Source organism: Martes martes, assembly GCF_963455335.1.
Source record: "Martes martes genome assembly, chromosome: X".
Classification (NCBI taxonomy): domain Eukaryota; kingdom Metazoa; phylum Chordata; class Mammalia; order Carnivora; family Mustelidae; genus Martes; species Martes martes.
In genome coordinates, this window is record NC_137897.1 from 96,279,252 (window position 1) to 96,303,825 (window position 24,574).

General features: G+C 43.1%; 1 protein-coding gene across 3 annotated transcripts in view; it reads right to left on the bottom strand.

Annotated features, from left to right (window-relative positions):
• TENM1 (teneurin transmembrane protein 1) overlaps positions 1-24,574 on the bottom strand; it is a gene marked incomplete at both ends in the record, with an annotated part of 555,572 nt that overhangs the window by 31,733 nt on the left and 499,265 nt on the right. For all 3 annotated transcript variants that reach the window (XM_080831205.1, XM_080831204.1, XM_080831203.1), the window contains 3 exons: positions 534-706; positions 13,185-13,695; positions 15,964-16,330. In XM_080831205.1, coding sequence (XP_080687331.1) covers positions 534-706; positions 13,185-13,695; positions 15,964-16,330 — 1,051 coding nt within the window. The remainder of the gene's footprint in view (positions 1-533; positions 707-13,184; positions 13,696-15,963; positions 16,331-24,574) is intronic.

Sequence of the window (24,574 nt, forward strand, 5' to 3'; positions counted from 1 at the left end):
TTCGCTCCCTCCGTCCCTCCCTTCCTTCTCTCACTCTCCCTCCTTCGATCCCTGCCCCCCTTCATTTTTCTTCATACTCTTCTCACTGACTAGAACGAGACTTTAATTCTCTCGTTTCACTTATATTCTTCCTCGGTGTGCATCCCCATTCATCCATGTTATTCACCCACGTCAGCATTGATTTAGAATGCTAATCTCAGACGGGGCACAGACTTCATTTCTTTAATATAACCCAATCAGAGCCTAAAAGAGCTTTACAAACAGCTGGGTGCTGGGAAATGACTTGAAGGGAGAGCAGATTTGGCAGGGATTGAACCTCTCCGCTCCCATAGAGATGTGGTCCAATGTTGCTACGTGAACTTTGTGAATGGTGTGATTTTATTTGGGTTTCAGCCCCCATAGATGGAAAATAAGGAGAAGAAGCCATCTTCTCAGCCAGAAGGGAATTCTATTTATTAACGGTGGGCAGAAGTTTGATGGTAGAAATTAAGAACGGTACCTCTACAGTCAGGTGAAGTGGGAAGCATCCTTACCTTGTTTTAAAATATATATGGTACTAGTTGCGGTCAAGTTGGTTGACATGAGGACATTTTCCCGGTTGGAAGTATCTAGTTCCACTTTCGTCAGCTTCTCCAGGTCACTGTGGAAGCTGCTGACCTCTCCGGTGGGAAACGTTGCATTGGTCAGATGTCCCTCGGGGTCATACCTGAGGAATGTAACCAATCCCAACTTTGAAGCCTCTTGGCAGGGATAACAGGCCTTTGCAAATAAAAATCACTTGGCAGCTAATACAGTTTAACTTTGAGTGATAACAAGTATTATTAACCTTGTTCAATAAGAAGAAAAAGGTCAGAGAGATGATTAATCAAACGAAGGTATTTCTTGCAGCTTCTGAATTCTTGATGACTTCCTTGAGCTGTGCTGTTTTGCAGAAAAAATATATCTGGTAATGAATCACCAGGGTGGAAAACTGATTTATGAATCATGTCCTGCTGTGTGTAATGTTGCAGGGAGGCCTCCGTTTGCAATTTGGGTCGATCCCACTAGATGTGATGGATAACAAATACCAGCAGAGGGTGCTGTTGGCAAAGGAACGGGAGGCACAACCGGCCCCCAACGTCTGGAAGGGCAATAAACTGATTTTGCATTGTGATAGGAAAATTATATTTGCTGCTGTTTAAGTTGCCAAATTTGAAATGAATGAATCATTCTTCCAACAAAATGAACACAGAGGATAATGGAAACATGTTCATTAAAACATTCTGGAGCCCCCTGATCTCAGTGTCAGTTAATTTTTTTTTAAAAAAATCTTTCTGTAATATAGTACATAATGTGTTGTAATTTGCCTATATGAGTAAGAGACAAAAAAAATAATTACCTGGGATAATAGGCAATAACCTATACCCGGAAATATAGTCTAGCGAGTTTACTTTATAAAAAAAAAAATCAGAATGATTGGCAATCTCTCTGTCCTCCAAATGGAAACTGCTTCCCTGAAGGCTTTTGATGTGGAGCTGTTCTTTTATTGTCAACAGAACCATGAAAAATAAACACTTCATTAAAAGTAAAGACATGCACTTGGAAACCCATTACTGTTTTCTTTTCAAGTTGCAAATTACAAAATATTTAAGCACTTTTATTTCCTTTTAAAATGTTAAACAATTATATTCTTTTTACCCAAAGTGAGCAGAATACAGCCTGGACACAAAGGCGAAGACTGGCTCTACTATTTCCTCCTCTGACAATTACGCAAAATGGCATAGTGATTTAGTGTTAGTTCACTAGGTTTTAAAGAACTCAGCCTGGGTAGTTGCTCAAATTTTAAAACCCAGACCAGTGTTTGGTAGGCATCGGCAAAGGGGCTGGACCTTATTTTATCTGATAGAACTGAACTTGGGGCTACAGTCACATACGCAAATGAAAACAATCAAATAGGTCAGTTGATATCACAGATATGCCAAGCCCCATTATTTAATTGGAGGCATCCTTTGTTTAACGGGGTATTCTTCAAAATGGGTGTTGGTGTGTTGCTGCTATGCAGCCCAGGCCTCATTATCAAGGAAAAGCTGAAGGGTGCTGTTTATGCCTGGGGTTAATGGCAGAATCCAGGCCCCTGCTCATCCCCTTTGCCCATGGCCTGTTCTGGGGCTCTGGCTGCAAAATGCAGAGCCCTGATGAGAAAGGGCCTTGGAAGGGCTGAAATGCCCAGCACAGCATCAACCTTGTCTGCCTGGTCTTCCTTCCAGGAGAGGAAAACAATGTCTACCTTTAATTTTCCCAAGATACCAAGTTGCTTTTCCCTGTAGGGAGGTGTTTCTAGGCAGCAGATAGAAGGAAGCTGCCTTCCTCACCAGGGAGACTGGGGTCCCAACAGCCTAGACTCGGCTGGCAGTTCCTCTCTGTTTCACATCCGTCGACAGCAACTCGGCCCCATTGGATCACCTTTCCTGATTTCTAAGGGGTTTCCTTAGAACTTGGCAAGGTCACTCGTCCTCATTCCTCAGGAAATCTGACCTAAGATGCTAAGCATGCAAGTTCCCAATGGGCTTTCCAGCTTGGGGGCAGTTTCTTTCTTTTTCAGTCACATAGCCTCTTGTTTTAATGCAAGATTTCATCTAAAGGTGAAGGCAGTGGTTGTGTCCACTCCTCAGGGCAAGATGACAAGATCAGATGCCTTTTGAGCCATCTATGAGCTGAGGTACCGGGGCCAAAAATTCAAATGAAACTTAGCAGTGGCCTGTGGATAAATCTGGTTTCCTAAACCCCCCTCCTTCAAACACCTTTTAAGCTCAGTCGCTGGTGCAGTTTGTCTGCAATTATACATTTAAAAGCTGATTCCCAAGAGCACAGCCATGTTCCTACATATTCTGTTCCCATCCCCACTTCCCAAATTGACAGGAGTACATTTGGAAAGGAAAGATTTACAGTCCTGGATAAGACTGTAATTACCTGGATAGATCTAGTTGGGAGGTAGCTGCACGATCCTTTTTGATGAGGGAGGAAACGGCTTTGGGGGTCAGCCCAGTTGCTGGTTAGTTGGAAAGTTATAGTACCTGATTTTTTTTCTGTGGTTGGGCATACATCCTTTTGGAAAGTGTGCATTTGACTTTAACTCTCTCATAAACAAAGCACTCTACCTGGAGGGCATAACGCTAAGGGAAGTATGTCAGACGATGACAAATAGTGTATGATCTCACTTGTAGGATCTAAGACAAAAAACCCCACACATACCAAACTCAGAAAAGATCAGATTTGTGGTTACCAGAGGTGGGGTGGCTGGTGGCTGAGGGAGTTGAAGGAAGGTAGTCAAAAGACACAAAGTTCCAGTTATAAGAGAAATAGGTACTGGGGAGGTAATGTGTGACATGATGACTATAGCTAACACTGATGTACTACCATACATAGGAGACTTGGTAAGAGAGTAGACCCTAAAATTCTCATCAGAGGGAATAAACCATTTCTCTATATTTTTGTATCTATGAGATGATGGATGTTAACTAAGCTTGTTTTGGTCATCATTTCTCAGTCTTATATATGAGTAATTAGGCTGTACACCTTAAACTTCTACAGTGTAATGTGTCAATTATACGAAGGGAACCCCCCCAAAATATCCCTAAAGCCCTTTAGCCAATACACTCACAGACCCCAATTCTGCCAGTCAGTCATAGTGATCACATTTGGTGGTATCTTCAGTGTGGTGTCTCTGTCCTTTGTATGGCCCTAGGTCTAAACATATAGGCCCACCTCTCTTTTGTGGTGATATTTCCAAAGGAAGAGTGACAGGCAGAAATACTCATCATTGGTAATTCCCACAACTTTGGAAAGATTGCTCAAAAGTGGCGAAGAAATAAAGGGAGCCTTTGATTTCCTATGGCTTGCTTGAATTTTTTTCTCTCCATCACAGGGGAATGCATGTTTCTAGACTGAATGTCAAAGATACAAGTTTAATCAAAACCTCTTACGCTGTGTGTTTCCCTTTGGTGCCTGCATCCTTTGGTGCAGAGTATAAGCCAATATGCTGCAACTGATCCCCTCAGGCCACAACATGGTAGCAAGCCCCTCCTTTCCAAGGCTGGGAGTAGCAATCTCTTAACCAGGCCTGCAAATTCTGGCTGGTGAGTTGTGTGATCAGGCAATGACTCTTGCCTTCATAGTCATTAGAAGCGGGTCTGGTAAGAGGAGATTTGCCGTCATATTGTCCCTTCCTGTCCTGATTTTACAGAATTCCACTATGAGGGTCTCACAGGACACTGATCAGTGAAGTATTGAGTATAACTATTGTTTTGCTCAGCACCTCAAAGGCTGTGTGCATTTGTGTATGTGTGTGTTTGTGTGCGTGCGTGCATGCAGACATGCCCCATTGGAGCAAAGAAAACATTTATACAGGAAGTTCAGAATTCATTCTTGCCCTTGAGGACCATATAGTTTAGTTGGGGGTAGGGTGATATTTGCACATTATTTACAATACATGTGGTCTGATATTTTCTCATAAGGGATAGTCCGCCCTTTTCCCTTGAGGATAATTTAAGCCAGGGCTAAACCATGCAGAGTAAAAACTAGAAGCCCCCCACCTTTGCTTTTAAGAAAATATTGATGATTATAGAAGGAAAATTCATTACTTTTTTTTTATTTTTTTATTTTTTTTTTTTAAGTTTTTTTTTTTTTTTTTTATTTATTTGACAGACAGAGATCACAAGTAGGCAGAGAGGCAGGCAGAGAGAGAGGAGGAAGCAGGCCTCCCGCTGAGCAGAGAGCCCGACGTGGGGCTCGATCTCAGGACCCTGAGATCATGACCTGAGCCGAAGGCAGAGGCTTTAACCCACTGAGCCACCCAGGCGCCCCACATTACTTACTTTTTAAAGGGAAACAGACCCTCTTTACCCTCTCATGACAGAAACCTGATCAACCTAATAAACATTCTGTAGGAAATACTGGATTCCCCTTCCTCACCAATAACTTCATATGGCTTCCTTTGATTTGGCTCCAAGTCCATAATGCCGTCCTATCTCCACTTGTCCTTTATTCAATAAATATCAGTCTCATGCTAGGTACTAGAGATATAGTGCCAAATGAAATGCAAAGTCTAGTGGGGCAGATAAGACATTCACACAAATCACTCTAATGCCAGAATATTGCCATGTTCTTCCATAAACAAGCTGTCAAATCTCAGAGGGGACAGAAGTCATTTTCAACTGTGCCGAGCAGAAAAGAAGGAAGAGAAAAGGTGGTATTTGAATTCTGGAAGGTAGGTAGAGCTCAGTCCCTGGATAGGTAAAGATGGGGGTGAAGAGGAGGGCATTACAAAGACAGGTGATGGCATGAAGAAAAGCATGCAGGTGGATGGGATGTCCATGAGAAGGACTAGGTTGCTGGGGCACAAGGTTCCTCTAGTAGGGTAGTGGGTGATAAAGTCGAGAGGCATGTTGCAACCAGAACATAGGGGACCTGGGGTACTGGGCTCTGGAGGAAAGCAGGGAGGCAGTGGAGAATGCAGAGGCACAGAAGACTTTGCAAGGAGAGAACAGTATGATGAAAGCAGTACCTTGGGGGCAGCAAATCTTGGAAAGGGTTATGTGGACAAGCAGGACCTGTAGGAAGGCTGCAGCCTTCATTTGGTTAAGAAGATGGGGGCTTCTTGCCTTTATTCAATGTATTGTGATTGCCTATCATTGGGACTTGTCTTCCTTACTAGGCTGTAAACTCATACCCATAGAGGGACCGCCGGACCCCCAGGTTTCATTCATGCCTGTATTCTCGGTATCTGCTACAGAGGAGATTCTCACTATGCCTACTTGTTGCATGAGTGAAATAAGATGATTTCTGTGGAAATGGAAGAGATGGGTGGATCTGACATCCAATGTGCTTAGAGAGGAGACAGAGCCAGCGATGGTGGTGTTGGAAGGATAGGCTCAGCTTCCGTACATATCCTGTGTGCTGCCTCTAATCTTCCCTACCAGCCCCAGGAAGCTTTTTCTGCCAGTAGCCTCTCTTGCTTCTGTTCACTCCCTGTGTCGATTGCAGTTGTCCCCAGCATGACCCAGGGCGGTTCTGTCTGGCCATTCTTGATCCTTGATTCAAGGGCATAAAGCATACACACGGAGAGGCGACTGAGCAGAGGTGTCGAGAGTCTCTGTCTCTGGAAACCCGAAGGAACAGTTGACAATTTTCTATTCTTGCTTAACTGAAATCCTTTGCCTGCCGGGGGGGGGGGGGGGGCTGGGCCGCATGGTGCCTTAGCTCCCTCTCTACACTGAGATTCTAGAAAACACTGGAAACATATTGATATGTTTGGATGGATTATATAACCAGTTCTTACATGGGAATCGTGTCCTATGCCCAGGCAAATATCTCGCCCAGAGACATGGCTTGTTTACCTTGACCCTACCTCTTCTTCTAATCTTACCAGGGAGGAGGGAGAATCCTTCATTAGCCATCTTCCATAAAACGGAGCATTTATAAAATAGCCTAGGAGGCGCTCAGCCTATTATGAGGGCTTTCTAACTTGTCACTCAATGGCTTTTTTGGGGGAGTGGGGTATGTGCTAACAAAGTCCAGAAAGAGAATACAGAAGACCTGGGATCAAGAAATTACATAAACGCGAAATCTCCTTCGCTCCGGGCAAGGAGTCCAAAGGGCAAGGGCCCGCAGAACCGTCCACTCAGCCTGGACCAGCAGCAGTGACCGCACCGATGCTTTGGCCTCAGCCTGGGACCTTTCCAGTTTTGTAGAGCAGAAGCCTTTGCCAGGGCAATGCTTGGGAAACAAGCAAGGGCATCCTGGCTACTCTTCGAGCCTCCTGGGCAGAGAAGCCCTGCCTGCTCTGTGAGTTGCTGGGCCCCTCCCTTGGGCCCCCGCTGCTGTAGGGTCATTGCAGGTAGGAAACTGCCAGCCCCCTTGGGCCAAAACCCTGGCCTCATTTGGTCAGTATTCCTGCCTTGACAATCACCTCTCTGTTAGCCATTTCTCTGTGGTCAGCTTTCCCCGTGACATTCAGAATGCTCAGGGGCAGTCAAGCATCAAGTACTAATACTTGGGGTGTGCAATGTTGATCCCGGTCCAAGTCAAACGGAATTATGAAAATCAGTGAACTATTTAAACAACATCACATTACACAACACAAGCCCACATACAACCACGGCACAAGAAGCATTTTAAAATCCCATTTGGATGATCCGCTGTTCAGGGTCATCTATGTCATTTCTCCTCTCCATTGCCACAGATAATCAAAGCTGGATGGATTACTGGCTTAGCTACCTGTACGTGGCCGTCCTCCATCCTGTCAAATTTTGCTTCTGTTTCTGTTTCTCTGTCTCTCAACTCAGAACAGAATTTCTATTTCCACCTTGGTGAACAGTTCGTCCCCTTTGGCCACAGAAGGCGGCAGCCTCCTCACCTCTGAGAACTGTAGGACTCTGACCCGGACGAGAATAGTAGGTCCAGTTTTGTGTTCCTCAGCCTCGAAAGGACAAAGGGAAACTCTAAGGAGGGGTCAGAACTGGCTAACACATTGGGGGATAAAAGCGAAAGGAGTCCGATTTTGAACAGAGAAGGCCGTAAGCAGGATTAGTTACATTATGTAGGTTGGGAAATTGCTCATTCTTTTCTGTGCAGGTAAGAAGGGACAGGGGCAGTGTCTTGCTGGGGACTGCTGCTCAGCACCAGAATGGAGTGCTTCAGGAGGAAAAGGGACTTTCTCTCTACAAGACGCTTTTTTGGTCAGGAGGGTTTCAGCATCATCCTGACTGGAGTTAAGGAGGGAGAAGGAAGAAATGACTGTTTACTCTCCCTTTCTATCCCCTTTCCTGCTAGTGGACGGGAAAATCTCACTTCCCAGACTTCCCGCGGTCACTCTTGCAATCCCACATCCTCCTCTTTTTTTCTGGAAGGCAATGGGGGTAGTAGAGGAAAGAACACCGAATTAGACGCTCGAAGACGTGACTCGAGACCCAGCCAGCTAGCAATGTGAACAGGGAAGTTATATCTCTATCTAGGCCTCAGTTTCCTCGTTTGTAAAATAATGTCTAATGTCTCTTTATGCTGTCTCTATTGGAGCATTTTCATCAGTATACAAATATACTGTTATTTCTGTCATGAAAACCACTCCTTCCGTTTACTCCATTCCACCTAGGCCCATTTTCTCTGCTCCTCTTTATAGCAAACCTCCTCAGATGAGTTCTCTTCTTCTTACATTCATCACATAATTTATTACAGTCATGTCAATGTAATCATTTACCTTTGAAATCAAACTGAAAAAAATTACCACAGATCCATAAATGATGCCAATAGTTTTGACCCAAAGTTTGGTTAAATGACCTGGTGTTTCATTTTAAGCTTCCCCCAACACAGTTGAAGAACTTTTTTTTTTTTAGTTTTTAATAATTTTATTTTATTTTTCATCATAATAAGTATAGTCTTTAATCCCTATCCACTATTTCACCCATCCCCTCTCCCACCTCACCTCTGGGAATGATCAATGTGTTCTCTAGAGTTAAGAGTCTGCTTCTTGGTTTGTCTCTCTTATTTTCCTTGCTCATTTGTTTTGTTTCTTAAGTTCCACATATGAATGAGAGCCTATGGTATTTGTCTTTCTCTAATTGACTTATTTAGCTTAGTGTTATACTCTCTAGCTCCATACATGTTGTTGCAAATGACATGATTTCATCCTTTTTATGGCTGAGTAATATTCCATTGCATGTATATGTGTGTGTGTGTGTGTGTGTGTGTGTGTGTATCTTCATCATCCATTCATCCATTGATGGATACTTGATACTTGGGCTGTTTCCATATCTTGGCTGTTGTAAACAATGCTGCTATATCCCTTTGAATTAGTGTTTTCGTATTCTTTGTGTAAATACTCAAGTAGTGTGATTCCTGGATCATAGGGTAGTTCAATTTTTAATTTTTGGAGGGACCCCCATACTGTTTTCCACAGTGGTTGCACTCTTAAGAATTATTTACTCACTGTATCCACTCTCTCTCCTCTTGGTCACTTTCTTTTATAGTATAATTATTTTTTAAAGGTTCTTTTTTAAAAAAAAGATTTTATTTATTTATTTGACAGAGAGAGAGAGAGACAGAGAAAGAGCACAAGCAGGGGGAGTGGCAGGCAGAGGGAGAAGCAGGCTCCCCGCCTAGCAGGGAGGCCGATGAGGGGCTCAATCTCAGGACCCCGGAATCATGACCTGAGCCAAAGGCAGATGCTTAACTGACTGAGCCACACAGGTGCCCTTTATTGTTATTATTGAGATATAATTTACATACCATAAAAGTCACCATTTTGAAGTATACAATTCAGTGGCTTTCAGTGCATTCACCATGTGTGCAGTCATCACTACTACACACACCATGTGTGCAGTCATCACTACTACTTCTAGAACATTCCAACATCCCCCAAATAAACTCCATCCTCATTAGCAGCCAATCTCTATTCCCTTTCAGTCCCAGGCAACCACCCACCTACTCTCTGCTTTTATGAATTTGCCTTTTGTGAACATTTCAAATAAATGAAACTGTACAATACTTGTCCTTTGTGACTAGCTTCTTTCATTTAGCATAATGTATCTGGGGTTCATCCATGTTGTAGCATGTGTCAGAACTTCATTCCTTTTTATGGATGAATAATATTCCATGGTATGGAAGTGCCCCATTTTGTTCGCCTATTCATGTCCCGATGAACATTGGTTCTTCAAATTTCTTGGCTATTATGAGCAACACTGTCATGAACATGTGTATATCCATTCTCTTTAAACCATCTCTGCTCAGGCTTTTGTCCCCCATGGAGCCATAGCACCTGCTCTTCTCAAGGTAGACAATAATGTCCACAGTGCTAGATTGAATGGTCAATTCTCAGTCCTTGTCTTACTTCACTTATCTGGAATATCTGACACAACTGATCACTCCTTCCTGTTGTACTTGGTTCCAAGAACACCCTATGCTCCTGCTTTTCTTCCTACTTCATGGACTGTCCTTCTTGGTCTCTTGCTGGTTTTCAGTTGGAAGTCTAACTAGACTGATTATATCCAGAACTGAACTTCTGATCTCCCACCCAGTATAATGCACTCCTTGTGCAGTCTTCCTTGTGTGGATAAATAGAAAGTCTATCACCCAGTTGCTCAGGTGAAAACATTTGGAGTTATCTCTAACCCTCTTTCTCTTCACTCCACATCCAAACTATTGGTTAAGTCCTGATAGATCGACTGTCAAGATATACTTAGAATTTTACCACTTATCACTGTCCCTACTCCCTGGTCTAAGTCACCATCTTCTGCCTGGAGTATTGCAAACCTCTCCCCTCTCCACCACTGGGCTCCCCTGTTTCCACCATACAGTCGGATGTCTTCAATACAGATGGATTCTTTAAAAATGTAAGTCGGATTCTGTCACTCCTTTACTTAAAATTCTCCAGTGGTTCTACATCTTACTTCAGCGTAAAAGTCAAAATCTTTATGGAGGACCACAAAGTCCTACATGAAGTAGCCCAGGCCGCTTCACTGATTTTATCTCCCCACTATTCTTACTCCATTCCAGTCATAGTGGCTGCCTTAGTATTCCTTCAACACATCAGGTTGGCTCCTGCTGCAGGGCCTTTGCACTTGCTGTTCACTCTGCCTGGAATGTTCTTTCTCTTCCCTCCCCATAGATATCCATATGGTTTACTCCCTCACCTCCTACAGGTATTTACTCAAATGTCACCTTCTTTTTTTTTTTTAAGATTTATTTATTTATTTGACAGACAGAGATCACATGTAGGCAGAGAGGCAGGTAGAGAGAGGGGGAAGCAGGCTCCCTGTTGAGCAGAGAGCCCGATGTGGGGCTCGATCCCAGGACCCTGGGCTCATGACCTGAGCCGAAGGCAGAGGCTTTAACCCACTGAGCCACCCAGGTGCCCCAAATGCCACCTTCTTATTGAGGACTTCCCTGACCATGTACCCAAAAGAAAAACCCCTTCTGCCTCACACTATTGATCTCCTTTACCCTGCTTTATTTTCCACAGAATTTAGCACCATCTGAAATTCTGCACATTTTACTTGTCTCCCTCCAGTATAATGTAAGCTCTATGAAGGTAGAGATCTAAAAAAAATATTTTTTAAAAAATTTTAAGTAGGCTCCACACCCAATGTGGGACTTGAACTGATGATCCCGAGGTCAAGAGTCTCAAGCTCTACCGACTGAGCTGGCCAGGTGGCTTGAAGGTAAGAATTTTTATCTGTTTCATTCACAGCTGTACTGCCTGGCACAGAGTAGGTGCTCAATAAATATTTGTTAAATAAGTAAATGGATTAGTTAGTTTTGCTTTTTTCTCCTCTAGCTTTATTAAAGTATAGTTGACAAAATTGAGTATTTGTAAAGTGTATAGTGTAATGAATTGATGACTAAATGAATGAATGGTTGAACTGGCTATTTTGAAAACTAGTTAATATTTCAGCCATTTCTTGTAACTTGACTGAAGTTAACCATTAGCTTTCAAAATAGTTGTCTAATTTCATCTGTGGTGTGATCTTGCATGAATTTTTAAAAAAAATATTTTATTTATTTATTTGACAGACAGAGATAGGCAGAGAGGCAGGCAGAGACAGAGAGGGGAAGCAGGCTCCCTGCCCAGCAGAGAGCCCGATGCGGGACTCGATCCCAGGACCCTGGGATCATGACCTGAGCCGAAGGCAGAGGCTTTAACCCACTGAGCCACCCAGGCAGCCTTGCATGAATTTTTGAAAGATATTCTCATTAGAAACTACCTTTCTTCATGGTGGTGTATTTAAAAATTGGGGCTCTTGAGTCAGACTGTTGGGAGTTTGCAACCTAGACATCTGTGTGAATCAGGACAAGTTAAGCATTCTGTGCCTCTGTTTCCTCATCCATAAAATGCCATACCACGAGCAACTATCCCATGTTGTTATTTTGGGGATCTAATAAAAAATGTATGTAAATCACTTAGGCTGCTACTTGTCATATAGTAAAGCTTCAGTGAACAGTGGCTTTTATTACTCTTATTAAGATGTAAGTTTTCAAACAATAGAGTAAGACTTGCAACAGAAACAACTGAATACATATTTCTAAGTGAAACTAAAATAGCTGTCCAGCTTTATTGTATAAGTGGCATTTCTTTGGGAAATGATCCAAAATGTGAAGGCTGATTGTTTTGTCCCTTTCCTCAGGAGGCTTTCATGGGATTGGACATATCCTCTTCATATTCTCTGCACCCTCACAGAATACTCATACCAGGAACCCCTCATACTTAACATTTCTACTCGTCACACTTTTCAACTCTAATGCCACTTTAGACTCTGGGTTCAGATTCCATAGATTATCTTCACTCAGTACATTGGTTAAAAATTCAGCAATTCCCTTTTGTGGAAAAGACGCTTGTCAAGTGGTGGCAGACCAGCTTTCTAAATGAGTTGACCTGAAAACAAGGTCGTCCGTGCTTGGAAAAGCAAGGACAATGGTCTCCTTCCATGTCATGACACTTTCTAGTAGCTTGCTGTCAGACACACCCTGTGTAATTCCCAGTTAAACAAAGTCATTACAGACCCAATCTGCGAATGCCAGTCTGTGGCAGATTCTTTGACTTGTGCAGGGAAATCGAGGAAGCCCAAGCCTGTGCAGGAGCATCTTGCTCCACATCTCACCGAAGAAGCCAATGGCATGCAGCCTCTTCCGTTTACACTCCCTTGTCAGGGTCCACTTCTTATATTTTAAATTCTATTACCTCCCACAGTAACTCATACTGAGTTGGGCTGGGCTGGGCTGGGCACACATTCATTTAGTCATTCATTAAACCTCACAGGGATCAATAAATACTAGTTAAGCCACACTACTTCTTTGTTGCTTTAGAACTATTTTCTTAGTTTTGTTATTTAAATGAAAATTTACCTTGTTTTCCTAGCTATGCTATAAATTTCTTGAGTACTTAGGCTTCTACCTCATTCCTGTCTCCTGCAGTGCCACACCTGATTCTTCATTCAGTCTATGTTTTTATTATTATGTTCTGCAAAACGGCTCTGGAGAAATGGGTTTGAACCCTAGGAGTTAGGTAAAATTTTCTCCTTGACTTTTTGTTTTTTTATTGTGGTTCTTAGGAGAAACTAGCATGCAACACCCAGCAATTACTAAGCCATTTTCCCACTATAATATAATTTCAAATAAAAGCCTAATAAAGCCCATGTTGAGAATGAGAAACTTACTCGTAAACAGTTGTCCATCCATTTTCATTACTTTTGGTAGCCAAAAGCCCCGTGTTTCCTGGATAGGTCATCAAGGCCAGATTATAGCCTTGGGCTGACACTCTTTTCAGGACTCCATTGCTGCTTATGGTCAGCCAATACACCTGCCCGCCAGGCACCACAAGCCAAAGGGGCATCCCGCCTGCGTCACGGCGAATGTGCACAGAGTTGCCATTGCTGCTGGTAACCGCACCTAAGTCACCTTCGGCATTGTAGGTGAAATTATATACATAGTCCCTTGTTATCAAGTTCAAGGTGTGCAGGTGGGTTCCATTGACAGTGAACTGGTAGAGCTCCTGGTCAGCAGGTGAAGCGATCTCATAAAGGTTCATGTCATTCAGGTGGGCTTGGTTCCTGCTAATGGTACGAATTCGAACATTCCCAAGGTCTGCGACGTATAGGGTACCATCAGGCGACACTGCCAAGGAGGACGGGGCTTTCATCTTTGCATCTTTGGCATAGCCACCATCACCTGTGAGAGAAAGACCACAATTTTTTTTTTTTTTTTTAAAGATTTTATTTATTTATTTGACACAGAGAGAGAGATCACAAGTAGGCAGAGAGGCAGGCAGAGAGAGGTGGGGGAAGCAGGCTCCCTGCTGAGCAGAGAGCCCGATGCGGGGCTCGATCCCAGGACCCTGGAATCATGACCCGAGCCGAAGGCAGAGGCTTAACCCTCTGAGCCACCCAGGCGCCCCAGAAAGACCACAATTTTAATGATTGTCATCACAAGCATTTGTAAGAACATAACCATATACAGAAATCATTGTACATCTAGAGTCATTTTAGGAGTGCCTGGCTCTCTCAGTTAGTGGAGCATGTGACTCTTGATCTTGGGTTGCGGGGTTCAAGCCCCGTGTTGGGTATGGAGATGACTTAAAAGTAAGCTCTCTAAAAGAAAAGAATCATTTGAAGGGGAACAATCAGTGAATCATTATTCTCTGCATTCCCCTCCCTTGACAAATTTGAAACTTATTCAGAATTCCTGAGTCAGTACCAACGAAGATGAACAGTGAGATGAAATTTTATCAGTTAATATCAGTTTTGTGAAATCCTCAATCCTGCAGTTCAGTATCTATTATATCACAAGATACAAAAACAGGAAATAATGGGAGCTGCACAGAATGTGGCTGGAAATCCATGAGATTCATGCCTGTCAGTGCTTGTGGACCTACCTACCTCAGGACTTTCCAATTCTACTATGCTTACAGGAACTTTCTTTGGCTAATTCCCATTGTCACACTGTCAAAGTACACTAAGTCTGTAAGTGCAACAATGATTCAGAACATCAAATTTGATAACTGGAATAAACATTAGATTTGCCTTGGATGAAAGATATAAATTACCAAAAGAAGTATAAAACTAATTGTCCAGGAAAACACTGGAAATATTGATCAGAAGTCCTATCGACCAAGTTGCTTATTCTTGATTCCTCTAGCCCAAGAAAAGGCAAAGGTTAAGAGAATCTTTTGGGCCCAGATGAGCAGTTTAATAAGGACTGCAGGTAGCATGGAGGGATTTCCACATCCCAGCAATAAATGTATCTATTGACATTTAGAGGAGTGTTTGTTATCTGGAATATCTATTTCATGTTTTGGGGAAAAGATATATATATATATATACACATATATATATACACACACATGTGTATATATAATATACTTTTATATATAATATATAATACATTATAATATAAAATACATTATAATATAATATATACTATATATATATGTACATATATATATATATTTCAGTTGGAAGTAAAGGGCACCATTGTCTAGGAAGAAAATTTTGGACATTCTTAATTTATTTTTACTTATTTATTTTTAAATTTGAAGATTTTACTTATTTATTTGTTAGAGAGAGAAAGAGCACAAGCAGGGGGAACAGCAGGCAGAGGGAGAAGCAGGCTCCCTGCTGAGCAAGGAGTCAGATGCGGGACTCAATCCCAGGACTTCAGGATCATGACCTGAGCCGAAGGCAGACTCTTAACCGACTGAGCCACCCAGGCCTCCCCAGGCATTTTTTAAACAGTCCAAGTAGTAGACTAACTTCCTGAAAACCCTCCACTGTGGGATTTTATTTTGCCCATGTATCTTCAAAGCAGCCTGCTCTAGTCTCTTTGGGGTTCAGAATTTTTTTTTTAAGTAGGCTCCACACCTAGCATGGAGCCTAACGTAGGGCTTGAACTCAACACCCTGATACCAAGACCTGAGCTGAGATTGAGAGTTGGATGCTTAACAGACTGAGCCACCCAGGCATCCCTCTTTGGGTTTCAAATAGCAAGCACTATTCACTTGGAAATCAGTCACTTAAGGGGAAGTAATTTTTTCCTTAGCTAAATCAGTAAATGCAGGTTTTACCATGTTTCCTTTTCTCCAAAGTACAAATTGTGTCATGATCTTATATTTATATAGTGATTTTAACTTGAGTATTAAACCTTTGTTATAGTAGCTTACCCTCAATACAGCAAGGTGATATCATTGAAACAAGTGACATCTCTAACAGATGAGGTAAGCGAGTCATGAGGAGGTCTTGTGGCTTTCCCAGAGTCACTTGGTCAGTTGGTTGCAGGGCAATGACCAGATACTAGGCTATGTGGCCCCAACCCATCACTTTCTCCACTCGCTCACACTAATGTTCACAAATAACACTTTAGTTTTCCTTTTGGCCTTTCTGTTGTGCGTTTTTCTTTTGGAAACAGAGAGAGGGAGCTGGTGAATTGCTAAAAAGGTCATACCTGAAAAACAGTCACAGTTGGGATCAATTTTGCAGTCACAGTCAGTAGGGGCACCAGCTATGATGGAGATCTCTCCGTTGGTGGTGACTTGCTGAATGCGGTTTACTTTCCTCTCGTCTGTTTCAGCTATGAAGAGCAGCCCGCTGTGGGAGACACTGATGGCCCTGGCTGACTCCAGAGTGGAGTGAATTGCCACCTTGCTGACCAAGAAATGATCGATGCCTGGCACCTGGCAGTGAATGGGGCGCCCTGCAATGATCCGCACGCGCCTGTTTTCAGAAATTTGCAGCACAATGTTGTTATCTAAGACATACAATGAATTGTCCATGGGATTGACTGCAAGGTCTGTTGGCCACTCTAATCGCACCTGCAAAAAGAGCAGAACACACACCATTAGGTTACAATATCTTTCCAGGGGCAGTTTTACCTTGAAAGAAAAATCAGCTTATTGGTTCCTCTGTCTCATGAATTTCAGCAATGTCGGTGTTGTCTGGCAAAGTTGGGGGAGGATGGTTGATCAAATGTTCTGGGAAACATATTTATCATTTATACCATTTCCAACATAATGAAAATTCGTTTTCAATAGTTCCAGAAGGATCTCCTAGAGCAGTGTTTGTTTCAGAGTGTGATCTCCAGACCACCAGCAACAGCATCACTGGGGAACTTGTTAGAAATGCAAATTCTCAGACCTCAACCTAGACCTATTAAATCAGAAACCCTGGGGGTGGGACCCAGTCATCTGTATTTTAATAAGCCTTCCAACATGTTCTGATGCACACTCAAGTTTAAGGACCAATGTTCTAGGGCTTCTGCATCACTATGACATAGAGATCTCTTTCACTGTCCTGTAGATACATGGAAGGGCAAAGTCATAGAGGCTTCTGGAAAATACAGTACCAGAGTAACTTGATGATTTTACTGTAACAGCAACCTTTTGGGACAGAACCTTCCATTAGCATCCATCTTGTGGAATACTCAGTAATCCTAAGTCACAATGCACGGCCACCTAGCTTGACCTGCCTCACTCCACATCTCTCTTTTCTTGCTAACAGATGAATTTGTTCTTTCATTGAATATTTGCTGAGTACCTTCTTTGGGCGAAGACTTGTGCTAGGCTATGGGGATTCAAAAGAATGCCATCACACAGTCTCTGCCTTCAAATGACTCATGGTCTAGTGGAGCCCTCGGAAGGGCCATTAGGCAATTATTCTCCATGTTATGAGAAGGAAGAAGTGAAGAGGGTATAAGAGCACTTCACCAACATTAGAAACCATGAGGCAGGATATTCTCAGAGAAGATACTACTTGAAATGACCAGTAGGAGAGAAATGGGGTGAAAATGAGGGCGGGGGGGGGGTGTTAGGAGCAACACTGAAAGCAATCACAGGGAGAGGGAACAACATAGGCAAAGGTCCAGAGTTTGGAGATGGTGTGGCCCACTGAGGTTACTACAAACAATTCAGTAAGCATAATAAATGCTGAATGTATGGGAGCAGTAGGCAACGAAAATAAGGAGGTTGTCAGTGGCTAGGTATTATGGGCTGAATTGTGTTCCCCCTAAATTCATGCAACCCGCTATTTGGCAACAGAACCTTTAAAGAGATAAGTAAAATGAAAAGAAATCATGAGGGTGGGGCTCTAATATAGCAAGACTGGTGTCCTTATAAGAAGAGGAAGAGACACCAAAGAGACACCAGGGATGTGTATGCATAGAGAAAAAGCCCATGTGAGGGCGCAATAAGAGGACGGGCATCTGCAAGCCAAGGAAAGAGGCCTCAGGAGAAACCAAAGCTGCCAACACCTTGATCTTGAGCTTATAGCCTCCAGAACTGTGAGAAAATAAATTTGTCTTGTTAAAGCCATCCAGTCTATGGTATTTAAAAAAAAAGATTTATTTATTTCAGAGAGAGAGAGAGAGAGAGAGAGAGAGAGCGAGCGCATGAGCAGGAGTGGGAGGGGCAGAGGGAGAGGGAGAGAGAATCTCAAGCAGACTCCATGCTGAGCAGGGAGCCCAATGTAGGGCCCAATCCCATGACCCCAAGATGACAACCTGAGTTGAAACCAAGAGTCAGAGTATTTTGTTACAGAAGTCCTAGCCCACTAATACACCAGGTAATGTGCAGCTTTGTTCTGATGGGTGGGAGAGACCACTAAAGGGCTTTAAGTAGGAGGGTGGCGTATCTGGGTTCTAGAGGAATCACACTGGCTGCTACTGAGACGATACTAGTAAAGGAGGCAGGAGAAGAGGCAGGCCTGCAGTTAGGAGGCTTGTGCAGTGGTCCAGGTACGGTGTGAGAGTGCCTTAATTAGGATGGTAGCAGTGGGCATGGAGAGAGGAAGATGGATTTAAGGCATGTTAAGGGCAGTTAGAATCAAAAGGACTGCTGTGTGTGAGTGCGTGTTGTATCTTGGGTCCAATGTTGTGCTAGGCACTTGGGACACACATGCCAACCAAACACAGCTTCACTCTAGTTCTTTTCTGGACGTAGTGGTCAGCCCAGTACCTGCCTTGACATCTCAATAGCTGTTTTATCACTGGGCACTTCTCAGGGAACTGTGTTCCACGCACTCTCTGCCCCACCACTCACTTACTCTATACTTTACAGTTCTTCCCTTAGGTTGGACAAAGGCAGACAAAGCTGGCCCATTCCTGGCGAAAACAGAAAGAGGAATTTGGCTACTTTTCTTGCCTTGAGTGAAAGCCCAAGGAAACTTTCAGTTTTTTCACTGAATCTGAAAGTCTGAAAACAAGATCCGGACTCCCACTCCACTGGGAGGCCCAATCCATCCCTGGCTGGAAGAGGCCTTACTCTTAGTAATGAAGTGCACAGAGGCCATTGTGAGACAGGCCTTCCCTATCATTTTGCCTCTTAATGGAGGGCAACTGGTGATGTTGTAATGAAGACAAAGGTTGTCTTTGGCCTTCCCCCCGTACCACTTGGTGCTTTCTGTTCCTGTTTCTGAGTGTCTCTCCCCGACACCCAGCGACCTCATCCTGCCCCCATGTCTCTGCATGCCCTCGACCTCCATATAGACGGGCCTTCCCTGGTCAGCACCATATGCCTCTGGGCAGCTAGGAATTTGAATACTAATGGAGTATAAAGCTGAGCTGTGTTATGCATGTTCTACAGAGCCTTTCAGACCGGGGCCATTGGATAAACACTAAACACCAGCTTTAACAGCTCCCGGAGCAGTTGGCTGTGATGTGTTCCTCAGCACGTCTGTCTGAGGCCTGTGCCTGTCAGCGCCCTGCCACCAAGAGGGAGAGGGAGAAGGAGAGCCACTGCTGTGGAGGGTGCCGCCTCCTCCACCACAAGCCCTTGCTCTGGCCCTGCATACACGCTGTCGCTCCCGTACAGCAGCTGTCTGCGTGCCCGGGTCCTGTGGAGCACAGTCCCCCAGGAAATAACCTGGGGCTGGCTGAGGAAGAGGAAATGAATTTATTTCAGTACAGCACTCCTATTTCGATCAAATCTGAAGTCAGTGACCCAGAAAAAACAAAGCTGGCAGAAATGACGTTCTAATTATCTCCATTCCGAGAGCTGAGGCCAGGGCAGAGGCCGGGGACGGCACACACCTGGCAGGAGTCAGAGAAGGACATGTCTTGGACTCTGTTCTCTGCTGTCAAGGCTGCCTCTGAGATAAAGGCTGGTAGTCGGAAGATAAGCTGTTAAATTCTTCAACTCACCCAACCTGATTTAAGTCAATACTATTGGTGTCATGTTTATTAGATTTAATATTGCCTCAAAAATACACCAGCTATTGTGTCTGTTTGTTTTCTTTTCCATCAAATAAGTCACCCTCTGGCAGTTTCCTGTGACTAAAGTGGCCTTTGTGCTTCCGAAATACTTTCTGTACTAGCTACACAGAATCCCTTTAATTCCCATTTGATTTGGCTGGGCAGCTTGTCTATGAAATCTGCTCAAATGAAAGATGTGTGGCTACTTAGTAATCCAAGGTCTGCCTTTTCAGAACCTGGACATTTTCACCTCCCTTAGGTTGTCAGTTCCTTTTATATCCTTCTCGTGTTAAATACTCTCATTTCCAGATAATTTTGCAAGGAACTGGTGCTTTATAGCCACACAATAGAAACACTATATTTACTACCGAGGCATTTGCATCACACACAACGGAATATATGGAACGGAATCCTTGAGCTGACTCTGGCAGTCAGAATTAGCATCTGTTAGTTGCAGAGACCCTAGAATTCTGAGTTACTAAGGTAAGACTATGGTTAATCCCTGAGGGTTGCTGGCACTTGTCCACATGATTTCTGGGGACAAAGAAACATTTCCTTTGGGGGTGGGAGCAGAGAGAGATGGAACAGCACGCAAGTTCTGGAATCTCTGCCTGGTGACCTGGCCTACAGGCAAACCATTTGGCCTAATTTGTGGTGCTTGCCCCACCTTGTAAAAATACATTAATTTGTTTGAAATGTCCAAATATATTTATGCTAAACTGGCATTAAAGGTCATTGGTGTAGCCGCCGGCTGGGGGGATGTGACCATCGCCCAACAATGCGCCCTGAGAAATAACCCTGAGCGGGAAGGAGCTCTTGGTCTGGATGTCAAGCCTTGACAGCACTATGTCTTCCTCTGCTAATTGAAAATGTGCCTTGAAGGGACTTAACTCTCAGGTCAGCCATTCCTGTGGGTGGTTTAAAGATCCAGCTAATTGTGACCAAAGCTAACAGTACATAAAGCAGCAGAGTCCTATAGGGGAAAATCCATGTGTAAATGCAGTATTTACATATGAGGCCTCAGTTAGACTCAACTAGAAAATTCCTCAGTCATAAACTTAACTCAGTCATGAAGTTAATCCCCCACTGTCGACACAGACCGTAATTTGTATACTTGGGCTCTTTCTAGCAGTTCAAATGCAAGTTCCTTCCTGTACTGTGTGTCACTGTAGGCAACTGAGGTAACCTCTATGAGAGTCTGGTTTCCTCATCTGCCACAAGGAAAAGCGGCTAGCAACAGTCTCTCTGTTAGAGTTACTGCGTGGATTAAATGACATAGTGATCCTAGGTGCTCAGCACAGTGCTCGGACAGAGTAGGGGATGGTAAACAGGATTAACATTAATAATGATTTCAAAGTCATAGACCTTTGGAGCTAGAAGGGATCTAGTCCACGGACACAGTGCCCTTTAAGTTCTGTTTACCAGACTTCAGTTGTCGACATAATGTCTTTATGAATTTTGCCCTGCCCATAACACCAGCATTGTTATTGACTTAATATTTGACTTAATATTTTCTTTAAATTGACTTACTTTTAAAGTATAAATAGGTGCCTCCCCTTCCTTTGAACGGATCCTAATCAATAACACCTATAATTCCAAGGCCACTCATCTGAGCCTTTAATAAAAGTAACTACTGTTTATTGAGTGCTTCCTGTGTGTCAGGCTCTTTGCATGGATTATTACTTTATATGCTTAGAGCAATCACTTGGGAAAGAAACAACTGATATAACCATTTCTGGATATGTGCTCTTAGCCCTTATGCCATCTGATTCCTCAGCTAGTAGTGGACACACTTCTTCACATTCTCCTCACCAATTCTGGCTTCCCCTTTACCTCGTTTGAATTCATCTAAGGGTTGTTCTCTTTGGCGGAGAACATCAAAGCTGATTAGAAGTTGAGTGATTTGTTTTTGTCTCTGTTACTTGCCATCTTTCGGTTCAGTGCTTTGTGGGTGCCTACTCTGTGCCAGGCACTATTATCAAGGGAAAGAAAATAGGTCCCTGCCCTTGATTAGTGCACAGTCAAGGCGGGGGGTGGGGAGAGGCAGATCCAGAAACAGGTCATTTAAATATAATGTGGTTAGGTGCCATGACAGACGTATGCCCAGAGTGACATGGGAACACAGGGGAGGGAGTTTGGGACAATAACTCCTAGAAGAGAAATGTCAGCTTCATCTTGAAGGATGAAGCTAAAGTACTGAGATGAATGAAGCAAAGGGGGAGAAGTGATTTCAGCAGAGGGAAAAGACTGAACGAAAACAGGAACATGAAACCATATGGGAGGGGGGGAAATAACGTGGGTCTGGGTTACTAGGGCATAAAGTCGAAGTAAGGTATATAGTGATGATAAAGGATGTTTAAATGTTTGCCAGGGACAGGGTTTAAATTTCTCCCCTGAGGCATGATTGTCATTTGGGGTCAGATCATTCTTTTTTGTGGAGGGTCTCCTGTGCATCATGAGATGTTTAGCGGTGTCTCTGGCTTTTATTCACAAGATGTCAGTGGCACCTCCCCCTAAACTGTGACAACAAAAATGTCTCCAGACATAGCTAAATGTTGGAGCAAATCAGTTAACCTGTCTGAGCCTCAGTTTCCTCATCCGGAAACTGGGTACTGGTAATAATATTTTCTCTCAAGCATTTATTACAGGAATTGAAAAAAATCTATATAAAGCACTTAGCATAGCACCTGGTACACAGGAAGAGCTCTATAAAGGCCTGCTACTTATTTTTTATCACGGAACATGTCTGAATTTCTTCTGGTTCCTGTCTGACTATTGCGATATCCTCCCTCTTGGTTATCTCATGAACTTTGGAGTTCACTCATAATAGTAGTCACGGTTTTTCAAAGTTTCCCTTGCTTCTATGTCACCAGCCATTTCCCCCCTGCTCATTGATTCCATTTCTTAAGAATTCTTCTAAGCTATGTGTCTTCCAAGAAATTTGGCTTATATATGGGTATATTACTTCACATACATGTCAGCCAATTTCACGGCTAATATTTTAGCTTATTCCTTGGGGTCCCCAGTTATTTGTAACAGGCTTCTTGGTATAATTCCAAGTGCAGAGCATGCTACTTTAATTATTTTCCTTTCTTCTACTAATAAATATCTATTTCAGGCATTATGCTAGGCACTAGGGAGCCAGTCTAACCAAGACAGACTGGGTCCTGCCTTCACAGAGTTTATAGTCTTTTGCTGACTTCCTTTCCTTTATTTTCTGGTACCTACAAGGGGTTGCTAGCCACACAGAGTAGTAGACTATTTCTGTTGCATTCCATCCATTTCAAGAAATTAACTTTTGCGGAAGAGCCTCAGAAACATATAGCATGACTGTTACTATACATTTGCCACCAAGTGCTCATAACTTCTTTTCCCAAAGTTTGTGCTGCAGAAACCAGTTGTTTCCCAAAAGGCCCCTTCTCCCCATCCCAAACATGACACTTCTAATCTCCATCCTTTACATTTTCAGCCTTATGGCTCATTTGAAAAACGACTCTGTTTGATTTTGATCTCTGAGGCCTCTTCAGCAGGAATTTCCAGGAAATGTATGATTATCTCTTCTGTAGTATGCCAGCCCTGGGGAAGATACAGTGACAGGACTGAGTGCTCTCTGCCAGGTGTTCTGCCAACTCCATGTTAGATTTCCCCATGCTTCTAAAAGCTGACAACTCCAGATTGTTAGCATCACTTTTTGTCAGTTTTCAAATGGCCTTCTCATTTCTTGACACTGATACTGTCTGAGCTTCTTCAAATTTATAAAAGAGGGAAAAAGCTGCCTGGACCAAGTTTGGTTTCCTGCAGTTGGAAAGCATGATGATGACTTTGAGAGTGACGGCTTTTATTGATCTTGCTTTTAAAAAGTGGAAATTATTAGAAGATGAAATACACCAGGATTACATGGACTTGTCAACTGGCAAATTATTTCCCATTTTCTCAGACCCACACTCTTGTGTTTCTCTGAATAGCAACTGGAGAGTTTGAGGAACCTCTCAACCTTTGGTCAAACACATCAGTGTGGTCTGTCTTCATGGTTGCCCAATCAGAATAATGGACATTTAAGTCACATTATTCACTACAGATGAATAGTCAGGATTAATCTAATCAAGAGGTACAATTGGACTGATCTTTAAAATCATTCTGCTGCCGAGTCTACAGATTAAAATTACATCTACTCCAGTGTTCTTAAAACGTTTTGGTAGTGGGGGAACAAAGCAAAGCAAAACAAACAACAAAAAGCTTCAAGGCAGTCCTGGTGTATTTCATCTGTTAATAATTTCTACTTTTTAAAAGCAAGATCAATAGGGGCCATCATTCTGAAAGGTGTCATTTTGCTTTCCAGCTGCAGAAAACCAAACTTTCTCTAGATGGCTTTTATAAACTTGAAGAAACTCAGACAGTATCAGGGTCAAAACAAAATGCTAAATTTATGGTTACTATGATGCCTGTGGCAGAGACTACTAGTTCTAGGCCTACCCTATCATCCATTTACTCTGTCTTCCTTAGTAGTAAATTCCCATTAAAAAAAATCTGGGCACACTGCTGTCTACAATAGAAGATATTCCAGTCTTATTTGCAATTCTCTGTAGCCATGTGATAAAGTTCAAGTCAATAAGATGAAAGAGGAAGTGTGAAAGTATCCGCACTTTTATTTCATTTGTATTATTATTTTTTAGAGAGAGAGAGAGAGACAGGGGAGGGACGTAGAGAGGGGGAGGGAGAATCTAAGCAGGCTCCATGCCCAGTGTGGAGCCAGACACGGGGCTCGATCTCATGACTCTGACCGTAGCCAAAACCCAGAGTTAAATGCTTAACTGACTGAGCCACCCAGGTGCCCCCTCTCTTTTTAAAAATACCCACTTTTAAATTGATGCTT